The sequence below is a fragment of the Simochromis diagramma genome, unplaced genomic scaffold (genome assembly GCF_900408965.1).
Source record: "Simochromis diagramma unplaced genomic scaffold, fSimDia1.1 OVJJ01000802.1, whole genome shotgun sequence".
Lineage (NCBI taxonomy): Eukaryota > Metazoa > Chordata > Actinopteri > Cichliformes > Cichlidae > Simochromis > Simochromis diagramma.
The window spans coordinates 8114315-8129575 of record NW_024387492.1 but is presented as its reverse complement, the minus strand read 5'-3'; the positions used below and the strand labels follow the sequence as shown (position 1 = coordinate 8129575).

General features: G+C 39.8%; 1 protein-coding gene across 6 annotated transcripts in view; it reads right to left on the bottom strand.

The window, feature by feature from the left end:
• Nucleotides 1-702: 702 nt before the first annotated feature.
• Nucleotides 703-15261, bottom strand: part of eya4 (EYA transcriptional coactivator and phosphatase 4) — a 50410-nt gene continuing 35851 nt past the window's right edge. For 4 of the 6 annotated variants that reach the window (XM_040018516.1, XM_040018519.1, XM_040018517.1 and 1 more), the window contains 10 exons: nucleotides 14978-15152; nucleotides 13614-13750; nucleotides 12219-12302; nucleotides 8328-8417; nucleotides 7715-7773; nucleotides 7273-7433; nucleotides 6763-6877; nucleotides 6438-6559; nucleotides 4791-4891; nucleotides 703-1618 (listed from right to left, as the gene is read on the bottom strand). In XM_040018516.1, the coding sequence (XP_039874450.1) occupies nucleotides 1538-1618; nucleotides 4791-4891; nucleotides 6438-6559; nucleotides 6763-6877; nucleotides 7273-7433; nucleotides 7715-7773; nucleotides 8328-8417; nucleotides 12219-12302; nucleotides 13614-13750; nucleotides 14978-15152 (1125 nt within the window). In that variant the 3' untranslated portion in view covers nucleotides 703-1537. Of the gene's footprint in view, nucleotides 1619-4790; nucleotides 4892-4967; nucleotides 5069-6437; nucleotides 6560-6762; nucleotides 6878-7272; nucleotides 7434-7714; nucleotides 7774-8327; nucleotides 8418-12218; nucleotides 12303-13613; nucleotides 13751-14977; nucleotides 15153-15261 lie in introns of all 6 variants that reach the window. The other 2 variants (XR_005694133.1, XM_040018515.1) reach the window with 2 other exon arrangements.

Genomic DNA, 15261 nt, shown 5'->3' with positions numbered 1-15261 from the left:
CCATTGCTTGTGCACCTTTTCCTACGACAACTTTCCTTTCCAGTCAGTTTTCCATGAATATCTGTTGATACAGCACTGTGAACCAGCCTTTCAACAGTGACTTTCTGTGGCTTACCCTTCTTATGGAAGGTGTTAATGATCATGACCCGGAGAACTGTCAAGTCAGCAGTCTTCCTTAAGGTTGTGGGTACTTGAGCAGACCAAAAGAGTGTTTATACTGCTTGAAATCAAGTATTCTGATGGTTTTTATGAGCAATAAATAAACCGTAATCAAATTAAAACAAAGGCCTAGAATTCTCCAATGTACATAAAATGGATATTGAATATGGGACAGTTATTATTCTGAATTTAGAAAAAAAAATCAAAATATTCTATTGTTTGTCATCTCTCTCAGTACATCAGCAGAATAGGAAATGGTACCTGTGTGGTGTGTGCGTTTGTTTTTTGGGTTTTCATGTTTTTTTTTTAAGCAAAAACCATGAAAATAACCTTAAGAGGAGTCAGGTATGCAGTATAAGGTTCAAAGGCAATCTGTTCAGGTAGAGCACAATAGGGATGTTAAACTCTAGCTTTAGGCTCAGTGTGCTCACTAACAGATTGCTCTCCCTTCTTATTATAGCCCTGTTATTTTGTGACTTTATTTTCAGAGTATCACAGGTTGTGCTAAGGATCTTGTTTCTTTTATGAAAGAAGATGCATAGGTCATGTGGATAAGTTTTCTCCTTTATATCTACATACATAGACATTTCTGAATAAAGAAAAGACATTCAAACACATTAAGGCACAACACATCATGACGCACATCTTCAAGCCCCACCCACCAGAAAGAAAACAAAATACAAAAACCAGAAGGAAAAAACAAAAGAGCCTCAAAATTTCCAATTATTTGACCAAAAAGAAAAAGAAAAACAACCCCAAAACCCTACCACTGTCATGTAAGTTTATTGTAAATAATTTACACAAATTTCTACCACAGACTGCATTCTTTTGTCGTGATTATTATACCACTGGGAACAAAACCCTTACAAAAAAAGCTGTTATCCCAGTATACATGATATGGTCTGTACAGAGAAGCCTTCAAATTAATGCATAGCCAATGATCTTCCCCCCCAAGTGATGCCACAAGTCCTCATTTCCACCTGGGTGCTCTGACCACAAACTAGATCTCAAGGGAAAAAAAAAAAATCCTCCCAGTCCAAGGAAGGTCTTAAGCCTTGACAGTTTTAGCCTGCTACAGCTGCAAGAACAGCAGACTGGATTTTCAGAGGTCTGTCCCCAGCATCAGGACCAGGGGGGCTGAGCAAGGATGTGTCGGATAGCCTTTTCCTAATCCCACTTTCCTCTTCTTTACCTCCTTTAACCTCTTAAGACCGTTACGAGTTTGTAAATCCAGACATTCAAAAACAAGACAGGAAACGAAAGTAATCACAGAAACACTTGCAGTGTCGTGTGTTCTTAAATAGTTATACAAAAGAAAGGGGCTGCCTGGCTGACCGTGTCCATGTGACAATGCAATGAGTCCATATTGCTATAATAGTTACAGGTACTCAAACTCCAGTGCTTGGTGTAATGCCAGCAGGTCAGAGTGACTTGATATCCTCCAGAAAGGCATGTTGTGCTGCGGAGTGGACACACATCATTAAAATCAGACGTACAATTATCACTGTTGCACACCACCACCGCCTAACCACATGCAAGCTACACTACTGTAGCTTGTAGCTGCACTGCAAACAAAAATCCATGCATTTCTAAGGCTTTAAGACAAAGGGTGGCATTTTGGGAATTATGCTTATCCTTCTGTTCAGAAGGTTACATCAGATGACACAATTTATATCATTCATCTCTCCCCTCTTGGTGAAGCTACAGCCAGCGGTTCGTCAGTTTAGCTTAGCATAAAAATTTTAAAAATAGGTACCTTAGCCTTAAAAAAAGCACAAAAATCTACAAAGGGCAATTCTCAATATCATCAACTTAATTGTAACATATATGTATCAGCAATAATACGTACAAAGAACTTTAAAAAATGTATGAAGGATAACAAGATTTGTGCTGACTGATGCTAGCCTCTACTTTGACTGATGCTAGCCTCTACTTTGAAACACTCATATAACCCATAGAAAATCCCTGCAGCTGTCGTTTTTGACTTTATATTTATAAAAATATTATATATTATATTTTTTTCATTATAATTAAATCAACAAGATATAACTAAATTGGTGAGCTGTAAAGACTAAGAAATTTTTACTTTTTAAAACACCAGTTTCCCCAATGTTTCCAGCCTTTATGCTAAGGTAATTTAACTTTTTGCTGACTGTAGCTTGAAGTCAATAGTTTCCTAAAAAGGTTTAACAGTAGTGCCAAAATTGTATGTGGGAAGTTTTTACATCCTGTTCTACATTTTATTATGTTTTAGACTAATCTTGAAATGAATCCAGTTTTTTAATAAACACAGTCTACACATAATACTCCACAATAACAAAACAGAGTTTTCAGAGTCCTGTGATACTGTACTAAAATTAGAGACAGAAATATTGTCTTCATGCGTAACCCCAAAAAACTGCTGGGTCACTCTGTGAAATGTGAATAAAAACAGAATGCAATGATTTGCAAATCTCATAAACCCATATTTTAATAAAGATATTAAACTGAGAAAATATACCATTTTATGAGAAATGTTGGCTTATTTGAAGTTGATGGCAGCGAAATATCACAAAAAAGTTTGGATGGGGACATGAAAAGCCTAAAAGTGGTGCTAAAACAAATATCTAGATGAAGAGTTTGCTACTTATCAAGTTAACTTGAGGCAGTCCATTAACATGATTGGGTATGAAAAGAGCATCAGGTTGAATTCAGTTTTATTTATAAAGCACCAAATCACAGCAACAGTTGCCACAAGGTGCTTTTTATTGTAAGGTCTTTACCTTACAATATTTAATATGTGCATTGAAGGAGACATCCTGGTGAAAAAAGACTCCAAGACTCATCCCAGTGTTACTGGAGGCCAAGGTAAAGCCATCCAGAGTAAGCATCTGGTTAGACACTGTATCTTTAAGATTTTTAGTACAATAACCTCAGTTTTGGAAGTGGAAAACTGTTCTGCAGTCAGATGAATCAAAATTTTGGTAAAATGGACTACAGAGTGCTCAGTTCGAAAGCCTGCATTTCTGATGCTATGACACTGGACTGTGTGAATGGAGCAACGTTCCTTTCCCAAAAGTCCAGGAGCTGGTCTCCTCAGTTCCCAGACATTTACAGACTGTTGTTAAAAGAAAAGGGGATGCTACAGAGGTAAACATGACCCCTGTGTTGTGAATAGACTGATGACCCAGTGCCAGATAAGTGGCAGAAGATTGATGGATGGATGAATGGATGAATGATAACAAACCTGTTGTTATGACACTCACAGTTGTGGCGCTTCCTACTTTTATTAAATGTCCTCCTTGTTTCAGCCAAACTCCGTAACTGGGACGGAGGCCATGTAACTAAGAACCCAGTAGTCACTATGAATAAAATCCTTTGTAGGGATGGGAGAAACATTCATTAAGACAGTAATCCAATCTGATCTAAAATGAAGACAGACGCATGGAGGAAACTAGGCACTGGGCATCACCTCATTAATTCCAATCCTACAGTCAAAGACAGAGGTGGCAGCATTATGCTCCATCAGTAATTTTCTGTCAAGTACTGGGAAACCAGTAAGGATAGAGGGAATGATGAAGGCAGAAAATATAGAGAAATCCTGAGTGAAAACCTTTGTCAGAGTGCTCAGGATTATATTTCAGCAGGAAAAAAGCACAGGAGTGGCTCTGGGAAAACTCCTGGACTGACCCAGCCAGAGTCCAGACCTAAACACCTCTGGAGAGTCCTGAAAATGTCTGACAGAGCTGGCTGAGGTTTAACAATTTTGCTAAGGAGAACTGGAGAAATCTTCAAATGAAAGCTTGAAGGTTCATTTCCGTTCGCTGCTGCCAAAGGAGCTTTAACACAAGTGAAGGGTAGTCATGCAAATGGGTTATTCCAGGTTTTTATTCTTAATAACTTGACAAAACACTTCAAAATCCTATTATACTAGGTTCTTGTGGAGTATTGTGTGTAGACTGATGGGGGCCAGGAGGGGGACTGAACCCATTTTAAGATGATGCTAATGTTGAAAACCATCCAAATCCAATGTATTTAGTGCTCAGTAAGAAAATAAAAAAAAGAGTATATCCCAAAATGCAAAGCCATCTTTTAACAACCCCAGCACCCAGCACGATGAATGAAACCCAAAGCTGTAGAAGAGAGGATTAAGAAAATATTCTGGTGTAGCAAACTTAAAATAGATCACTACTTATCTCCCTTTTTTTTGTTATACAACTACAACATCAGTTAAAAACACATAACAGGAGACACGTCACAGGATACGGCAGGATCATTGCTCTGAACAAATGAGGCTGTTCACAGCCCAGTCAGCGTGTACATTTACACAGCCATTCATTACACAATTGCAGATGCCAATGTCAATCTAATAAAAATCTGTTATTGACACAAATTTGGAATAGCTGACGCTGAAAAAGCTGGTGCAAAATATCCATCAGCAGCTGAGGCTCATTCTCAAATTTTCACTCTGACGGCTGCAAAAGTCTCCTGTCACTCCATGAAAAAAACAAAACAAAAACCAAAGCAAGTAGACCAGAAAAAGTAAAGGACCAACACAAAACTGCAGCAGCAAAGAAAGGCGGGCTTCGTCCAATCAGAGCACACGCTGTGCTGAGTAGGCGGGGGTCACGGTGAGGTTGCGGGTCCATTACCTTTTTGGCCGCCTGTTCCTCTTCCACACCGTCCCCAATTACAACATACACTACTTTCCTGCCAAACCTTTGCATTATGCGTTCAAAGCAACTCTCTTTTCCTGCAAAAAACAAATAAGGGGGAGGAAGGAGGGTCACATGGTCAGAGGGGTCAAAGTTCAGGTGTCATTTGTTTACCTGGCTGGCGGCATGCTCTTCATCCTTTCCATCGCCAATCACAACATATGTAATGTTTGTGCCAAAGCGGGAGACTATACGCTCAAAACAGCTTTCTTTGCCTGGAGACAAACAAATGGCTTTCACAGGTTTTTCCTTTGTTTAGATGGAAATAAAACACAGGAAGAGGTAGAGCTGTGCGTACTAGGGTGAAGTGAACACACACACAAACACACAAGATGATGTCTAGTGATTTAATAGTTAAAAATAGCGTACCCAGAAGTGGCGTGGCATCTGACCTTAAACACTAGTTTTTAAAGATATCAGATTGTTACATCTGTTTGAATCAAGGCATATCACATAGTGACACACACATACATTTCCTGAGTGTTGTATCTTTCTACCCAAACCCCAGTCTGAGTTGTTTTGTTTCCACTCTTCAGTAAGTCAGCACTAGCCATGGTTGCGGTACACTGTCACAACCAGCTGAGGTTAGAGTCCGTTCAGAGTGTAGACGTGCAGCCTGAGCGACATGTGTGTCGAGGCCAGATCGGGAACGCACGAGCTGAGTGCAGATATAAGTGCTGGAAGAATACTGTAAGTGTGGGGATAAGTGAGTCATACTAAAGACACTCTACACCCACACAGGTGACTTCGCCTAATGTGGCAAATGAAACATCTGCTGGGTGGAGCTATGTTTCGGATTGTGTGACGTCATCCACCTCAAAAAGATCATCTTCCCTTTTAATCAAAATCATTGACATTAGTAGTATAAGAGCACACGTTTAAATTAGTCTTGAGTCACCCCTTACTTGCTTCTAGCTATCCAGATTATCTTGCAGTTTGTTTAGCAATGGTCTCGATATTTATTTATTTTTTTGCAGCTTTTTCATCATTTTCAGTCGAGTTCTTATATCTGATCATTTTCACAGGGATGATTTTTTTGCTTGTTAAGCCATTTAACATCTTAACACTGACCTATGAGTCATTCAAGCATAAAAAAAGGAAAGGATGCAGTAAAAGCATACCTGGATTTAAAACACCCACACACACACACACTCTATTGACGGAGAGGGGAAGATTTGAATGTCTTTAAGAAGCCTGGAGAACTATTCCTGATGACTGCTCAAGGAATCTACCAGAAAGCCTAAATAAGAGAGTCCAGGCTGTGTATAAAAGTGGTCATATTAAACACTGACTTTCAAACTTGTGTGAATTGTACAAATGGACTGTTTTCCCGTGTGTGTTTACGCATGTTTTAATAAATCATTGCACCTATTTCCCATTTTCCTAGAAAAACAAAGATATGAGGAGTGACTCAAGTCTTTTGCACAGTACTGTATCTATCCAGTTACTATTTTATGACTTCTATTCCACAATATATTGTATTATTTAATTCAGTCCATGAATGAAATCATTAATTTAGTCTTTGTTTTAAATTCATGGACTGTGTACGCATGAGTACAGATGCGTGTGTTTACGTGTGCTTACCTATTTTTGTTGCACTGTAAATGTTCTCAATAGGAAAAACAGATCCCAGACTATATAAGAGAACTTTGGCCAGCGCTGGTATGAGCTGTGTTGTGGTCACCAACACATTTACACAGTTACTCCTGAGGGACAAAGAGAAAGAATAGGCCATATTATGCACAGTGGAGGTGGGTAGGTAAATGCATGAATAGATTCCCGAGTGCCTCTAGTGTCCACTGGTGTTCAGTTCCAACCCTAACTCTTAACCACGGAAATCAAAGGAAGAGAGGACTAGAAGAGACATTGCCATCTGTGTAAATCGTGGAAATAAAATGGAAAGTGGCACCTGGAGCTGATTATGGACAGGGACTTGAGTGCGTGGGTGAGCCAGGAGTCAGTCAGAGCTTCCACCTCAGCTCTGAGCTGCAGCCAGGCGTCTCTCTTAGCAGGACCCAGCAGACCTAAAACACAGCACCAACTTCTTTACTCTATAAGCACTCTACAATGCACTCCAATTTTATTTGAGCATTAAAAAATAAGCTGTATTTGCTGTATTTGTATCTGTGTCTATACTGTTCCACTATTTCATTGCACAGTGTTCCCTGTGACAACATGGGACTTTTCTATTCTTCTATTCTGTTATTAATTAACTTTAATATTTAAATAGTCCTATACAAAGTTAAAACCCCCCAAAACAAAACAGTTTTTTAACATCTTATAGATGATCAGGACTGAATGCTCCCCCCTTTCCCAGACAGGGTGTGAATATAATTTTAGAACATTTCAACTCCTGTAGAGTTTAACTAAAGTAAAACTCATTTTCAACTCCGTTCTGAGTCTATTCTGATTGGCTTACCCCCCACATTGTTTTTGTACGTGCTATACAACTCTTTGACTCGTCGGTAGCGGAAGGCCAGTTTCCTCATCCAGTCGACTCCACCGCGGACGCCCGTAGCCAGGCACAGGTTTGCGCTGGTTGCAGCTGCATGGAAGCCATCAGTTGCAAAACTGTAAGTACTGTCAATAATAATAATATGTTTTATTTGGAAATCTGCTCTGGTAGAAAAAAAAAACAAGATGGTTATTTGTATTTTGGTATTGGTATCACAAACATAACGGCAAGCATTTATTTGTAAGAATGCAGTTAAGTATCATCTACATACTTTTAAAATTTTAGTCATCAAGTTAATATTAAAATACAAACTGGACAAATGTTGTTAATGTTTATCTGAATATATGATCTACAGAAATGAATGAATACTACAACTTTACACAAAAGTTAATTTTTAAATAATCACCTTAAGTCCTGGCCATTGTCATCTGATGACACGTCATCAATATGCACCTGATCACATTCCTGTATACAGATACACATAAAAATAACAATTATTGCAAGCACAATGTGCCGAAGATAGAATATAGACATGTTGTGACATTTACAGTATGTTAACTTCATTTTCACCACTAGAGGGCAGCAGTTGTATCTAACTGGGTAATGGTTTGGACCTCAGGCTTCCTCCCACAGCCCAAAGTCATTATGTTAATTCAATTCAGTTCATTTCAGATTTTATTCCTATAGCACATTTAAAAGCAACAGAGTTGACCAAAGTGCTTCACAATTAGTTAAGAACAAGAGAAAACAATAGAGAAACAAATACAGATAAACGAGAAGACGATGTATCAACTTAAAAGTCAAAAGTTAAGATAACTGTTGATTGTAAATTGGCTTTAGATGTGACTGTGAGCACGAATTTTGACAGTGGTGTGCCCTACCGTTTGCTCAGTCCAAGCTGGTGTATGATAAGGTGTGTATATCAAATCAGTGGAACAATGACATTCTCAACATTACGCTTTGTGCAAAAGCTAAAGACGGAGCAAAAACTGTTGACAATGTTAACAGCTGTGACTCACCTCCAGGTCATTAAAAAATAAGTGTGTGTCAGCCAAGTTGAAGATCATCTCTTCCATCCTCAGACCCAGTGTTACCGCCATGGGAGGGTCCTAAGAGAAGAGGAAGATAACATCATCATGACATCAACATGACAACAAGTTTCCAGAGTTAATACTTACTCCCACCTCAAAAACCATTTTAGACCCCCCACCCTCAACAAACCCCTATTTGTATACTTGGTACGTTCCGCTCATCACTGCAGACGCTGACAGACAGGTTGCACTTGTTCTGTCCCATCAGCATTCCTTACGTTTTGAGGGGGGGGAGGGGGGGAGAGCAAGATTGTGTCCCTCCATGTGTGTGTGTTGCAAATTGTAGGTACCCTCAAAGGGAGATGCCTGGAGTGTATGTGGTGTGTGAATGGTTTGTGTGTGTCTATGTGTGTGTGTGTGCGGGCGTTCTGGAGAACGCGGCCTGCACTGCCAGGCTAGCGCTCAGCTGCAAAAACCATCATCTGTGATAGGTCAGCAAGGGTCGACAGCTTGCCGCACGATTCGCTGACGCTGTCAGACGACCAGAATAGAAAGAAACTAACAGGAAGGAGAGCGAAAGTGAGGGGGCGAGGTGCTCAGGCACGGAAAGCGAGAGAAACTGGCGGCATTCATGAGTGTCAGAAAGTGCAAAAGGATGTGCATCTTAAATCAGAAATTTGCTAACGGTGAGGAAGACTGAGGACGATCGCCTAAAGTCTTTTTCATTTAATCAAAACTGTCACCACATATACTTATGAGTTCTGTACTTAACAACACATGTTACTGAAATTTGTTATCTCTGACACACAGTGAACGACAGAGATTGAAGAGCATCTGTTAAATCTCCACTATGACTCATCACTGGCTATATTCTACGCGCATACAAAAGTCAATAACTCTTACTTGTTATTGCTAAATAACTATTATAATATTACTGCACAAAAATCCAGATGCACTCTTCACCTTCGCTGGTATCACTTAAGCTCTGGAAACTCAACACTTCCTCATGATGTGAGCAGCATACTAAGTATAGTAAGAAACAGAGAGTGAGATTGGCTTGTGTGATAAAGACGTCTATGCTTGTATTGACGAAAAGGCAAAACATCATTTGGAGCAGCTGTATCCTCAAAGCTCCATGAGAGGGGCACTTAGGTCTTGTGGTTTCTATGTTAATAGTGTAAACACTATTTTGGGTGAGGTGTGAACAGACACAGCTGCTGCTATATTTCTCAAGGGCAGCGGCAGAAAACGAGGTGAAAAAAATTCTCTCGCAAATATTTTCAGGCAAATATTAGGAGGCATATCCTTTTTTTTTTTTAATGCCGATGATTTGCCAGTTGTCATGAGCCATGCGGGTAATCTGACGTGGCGTGCTATGAGAGGGTACATTAAACCCCGATTTGAGTTCTTGGAAACATCTAATTCACTAGTTTGCAAGTCAAGACAAATGCAAAACCTCACTTCTTGATATTACCATTCAATTCAGTGCTTCTCTACAGAAAATACAACACAAAGAGGCTGAATTATCCATCAAGACCACGTGTGCCCTCGCTCTAAACATGGCATTTTACAACTCACCAGGGCCTGTCTTATGCCCATTAAATCCCAATTGCCAAACCTTAAAGTCCACAAATGCAGAACAACTAGGAAGCACATCAATGCCTGCAAACCCTATTTGTAAAAAGCCTGGGCTCCTATGGCTCAATGCAAGTCGGGCTCCAAATTGTGCGTGCGCTGTGCCAGCTTTTGTTTGACTGCCAAACAGCAATATCAGAACGGATTTGTGATGCAAAGCCCGTACAGGCGGGCTGGTGGCCACGCCGGTGCCCACAGGAAACGACATCACCCAATAAAAATCTGCAGCCCTGGCTACGCGGGACGACCACAGATCAGTGCCAAGAACATTTTTTATTAAAATAAAGGGAACTATAAACAGGGATGCTGTTATGGGAGAAGGAGAGACCACCAAATAAGTTCACAGAGAAAAGCGGAATAAACATCAGCCCAAGTAAGAAATTAGCACATTCAATTATCATTCAATTAAAGAAAGCATTGGCAATTATTAATAGCTACATTTAAAGACTTGTTTTATAATCCATTAGATTATCATCCCAAATTGACCGTAACATTCCTGAAGTGGCTGATGTCATTTTGAAAAATCTACAGAGACAAATGAAGCTTATTCACTTTGCATGCTCATTGTCAAAATCAAAGTAAGGATGGAAAGTCTGGTTTCAGAGATGGTGTATGAAGGTGGAGTATTGGTCCCTAAAAATCTGCTTCACTGATAGATCCTCACTACATTATATAATTTACCAATTTATGGTAAATTACCAATTTTAATCTATGTTGATTGTATCTTTTCAAGAAAACATTAATTTTCAAAGCTAAAATTTAACCTAGCATTTAATGTTATTTTCCACCTGTAAATATAAAGAAGAGGTGGGATGTGTTTTCAGAATGTGGCCATGTACCACCAAAAAAAGCTCCACACCTCACTACACCACAGGGCACAGTAGCCTGAACAGTAAACCACCACCATATAATTTTCTTCAAGAGAGTAAGTATACCCTTGATTAACTATGCAGCAAGTGTGAGCGCCCTTATAACAGCAGGAATTTTAGTTGTTTAATAGTGCAGATCATTCAGGTGTGCCCAAATCTCCCCAGCAAATTCACCTTAAAGTTATACCGTGAAATGTTCAGACAAATAGCCAAAACCCCAAGAGCTACATCTTAGACTTTACAGGTCTGTGGTAGCATACTAAATGCTCATGACAATGCAATTAGAAAAAATACTGAACAAGAATTGCTAGCTTGGAAGTGTTACCAGAAGAAAGGCTCCCGGGCAGGGTGAACATGGAGGCAGAATTTAGGGATGTAAAGTTGCTTCTGAACAAACCACAGGAACTTTTAGAACAATGTCCTTTGAACAGACGAGACCAAAGTGGAGATGTGTGGCCATAATGTGTGATGTTTAGAGAAAATCAAACTCAGAATATCAGCACAAATGCCTCATACCAACTGTCTGCCACAGCGGTTACACAGGGTGATGATTTGGGTTTGTTTTGCAGCTACAGGACCTCGGCACCTTGCAGTCATCGAGTTGACCATGAACCGCTCTGTATACTAAAGTGTTCTGGAGTAAAATTTGAGGCCATGTGTCTAGCAGCTAAAGCTGGCCCAAATTGGGTCACAAAAAGGACAATGACCTCAAGCACAGCAGCAAATCGACAACAGAATGACAGAAAAAGGAAAAAGAAAAAACAAACAAACAAACAAGGCAATCAAAGTCCAGATCTAAACGCCACTTAAGTGCTGTGGACATCAAACAATTTAACAAGTTATTGCTGCTAAAGCTAGCTGCACAAACTATCGAATCATTTGGTGTACTTAGGGCTGCGTTACATAGTTGAGGTGCAGCTTAGCAGACAGCTGCTGGGTGCAGCTGCTGGTGTCAGCACCAACACGCCACACCTCTAATAATGCGTAACATTAGGTGTCATCACTTAACTGGGTGAGTTTACCTCCTGTTCTACTGTAACAATTTTCGTTTTCTTTCTGTACCAGATTTTTTAAATGAGTATCCACATGAATAGACTCACTTGGGGAGTTGAAGGTTCAAGAAACAACACTGGCTTTATTTTCATGCCCACCTTTTGTAAAGTTCAAGATTAGGCCCTCCTCTCGATGGCTCAGTTATTATGGATGATCTATTATGAGTTGTGTTAGTAGTCAAACTGATGCTCAAGCTTTAAATCTGGCATGATGTGAAGGTTCATTGCTCGTGAACCCAATGGGCAGTCAAGCGTAGATACATATAGAAGCTTTACGAACAGTAAACTTAACGTAGCAAGTAAACACAGTAAAACAGTCTTACCTTGCCATATTTTTGTGCATAGGAGCCTGTGAGCAGAGAATGGAAGACAATAATCGTCTCATCCAGATCCCAAACAAACACCCTCTGCACATCACAACAAAAAAAAGACACAATGCAAGAAATTTGAGTCTATTCTTCTGATTTTACAAATGGCCCTTATTTAATAAGTACATTTATTTATTACCGGTAAGTACAAATGTTCTGATTTATCAACATTTTCATTCCTGAATTTACTTATACTTCATGAACAAATGTAGAAGTGAATCTGTACATGAAAATATTATGATTGTCTAGGTGGAGTTAGGAAACAGACAAACATAGGCTACAATCATTATAGTAAGATGATAGCATGATTATTATACTACTATTATTGCCTATTGGTTATTATTTACCGCTTTCAAAAACACCATAAATCAATAAAATGCTCAGAATTACAGTCAGATTTAACCTAAAATTAAATTGTATGTAAAGAAAACAAAGTAGGAGATATAAAGATGCAGACTTTAAAGTTTTTACTTAAACATATCCCAGCATTCCTTTTCTCTTATCTTAAAATATCTGGTCTTCCATTAAAAATGACTTCTATTATTGCTGGATGTCATCACCTACAGTCTAATATCTTGGCACTATCCCACTGGTGCTTTTTATTTATTTTTAATGAGTTTCTCATCACAGGCTGACAGATCATGTTCTCCTTGTCGTCCATCTGTTTTCTTCTTTTTCTTATATTCTGTTAGCCTTTTTTTCACATCAGCTTTGATGTCCAAACCTGAGCCACAGTGAGCGTTCTCAGGAGAAACAATATTCTAAACCTCTGTTATTTCAGCCGGAGCCTCGCTTTATGAAGAGGGCGCCTTTTCTGTCCTCGTCTTTGGACGCGATTGTTTCAGTTTCTTCAGTCTGTCTCCTGCTTTCTTGCTTTAGAGATGCAGGCTCAACTCTCACAACGCTGTCACCACTTCTTTCTTTTTCCCCCTGCCATCTAATCTAATTCCATCTAACAGTAAATGCTTCCTTATATAGAGAAACTGGGACGGAGCAGGATGCAGATTGCACAACCCTGCTGTTTCACAGTTTGATTTACTAATATAATGCGCAGTAGTACAAATAAAATAGTCCGGTGTACAGATTTTATAAATCTGCTGTTAATATAGCATCTACACTTTTTTGTTTTGTTTTACATATATGCATATTAGCAAATAAGGGCCAATATATACATTCAGGCCTGTATTGACAATGACAATGACTCTAATAGCTTCTGCTTGATTGAATTTGGAGACTAAAGTAAAGAAAATGGACAAAGATCAAAGAAAATACCATGTGTCCATGGAGAATTGAATGGAGCATTCATTCAGTAATCTCGGTGCTCTCGGTGTATGTTTTCTAGTCTCTTACCTCCAGGTCACTATCAGGAGGAGGGGAGGGATTGTTCTTGCGGCCCCTGCCCCGAGACTTAGACCCCCCACTCCGGCAGGCTCTGTCATCCAGCTCTTTGATGGGTGTGGAAGGGCTCTGCACTGTATCAAAGTCCCCTGAGAGTGTATATAAACACACACAGGGCTTTTGAAACATTTTAAATTTACATGTGATCAAATATCTGTCTTAAACTGCACAAGCAATCACAAACTAAAGTCACTCCATTAAAAGCAGCACTAATGATGTGGTTTGAGGTGATCCCACAGGTGCTCTGGAGTTGTAGCCACTTCAGGAGAAGCAATAATTCAAACCCTGTACAGTAATAAGCCATGTTGTCAGGTTTAATAATTCAAGGTAATTGGCATGACGGATCAACTTAAAGGCTACCAAGAAACCTAAACAAAAGTACCACCGGTATTCTGACTGATTCATGACAGCGTGCACATGCAAAGATTTAACAGGGGAGTGGGAAGATTGAAGTGTGCAATAAATTAGTTAGGTTAGGTAATGTGATGCTTCTTGCTAAGATACAGTACATACAATTTTCTTGAGGAGAATACATGGGAATGCTCCCAAAGGCTCAAACACACACACACGCACACTTTCCTAACGCCATATGCTCCCACTGCTGCGCGGTAACTAGAACCAGACTCTGAGCTTCGGCTCGCATATTATTATGTCTCAATCAGGGAGAAAAAGGGAGGGGGGGGGTGGAGAGAGTGAAAAGGGGGGGGGGGGGGTGGATAAAGATACTCACACACAAGAAAAAGTTGGTGATAAAATAAAAAAAAGACACTCCTGGACAAAGAGCGAAAGAGAAAAAGTGAGAAAGCCAGCGGAAGAAAAAGAGCTAGTGACAGGAAGAATGATAAGCTCCTTTAATCAGGCTTCCTGAATTACAGCCAAAATAAACCAAATAATAATATGGAAAAAATGAAAAGCCGAACACGAATCCATATTCCTGAGCACAAGTGTGCAGTTTAAGTCCTTCTTGCTTCCCGCTTTCTCCTCCGGCTTGCCCACCAAAGTGCAATATTTAACGTGACTTGTCTCTAATCAAAGTCTCGGACGCTAATGTAAACACATGTCGATTCTCCAATTAGCCAGCGCAATGCCAGGTAACTATGGCTACAGTCTAAAGTTACTTCCTGTGCTTCATCATCGTAGAAAGAGGGCTTTGAACTCGGTTAACTTAAAACTGTGGAAACAAGATTATGAAACCGCAATCAGAAGTGGTGAAAAAAAATTCTGACATTTGTTTGCATATTTATGAAGTTAGAGCCGGGGTGTGGTGTTGGTAATTTGACTGCTTCTTTCTAAACTATGCCCATGTTAACACAAACCTGGGTGAAGTTCAGCAGCCTGTCCGGTTATGGCGGGGGTGGGATCTTGCAGCTGGTAGGCTGCTGTGGAACCGGTGCCATCCACGTTGTTGGAGGTCATGTACGTCCCGTAAGGGGAGGTGGAATAATACTGAGCATACTGGTTTTGGCCAAATGTCGTATATGAGGGATAATCCTGCGGAAAATAACAAGAATTATGAGCACGCAAAGACATACCAAGCAAACAAAAAGAAACAGGGAGACGGAGAGGTTTTCCTGAAAGGACCAGTCTGACTTCTGAGGAT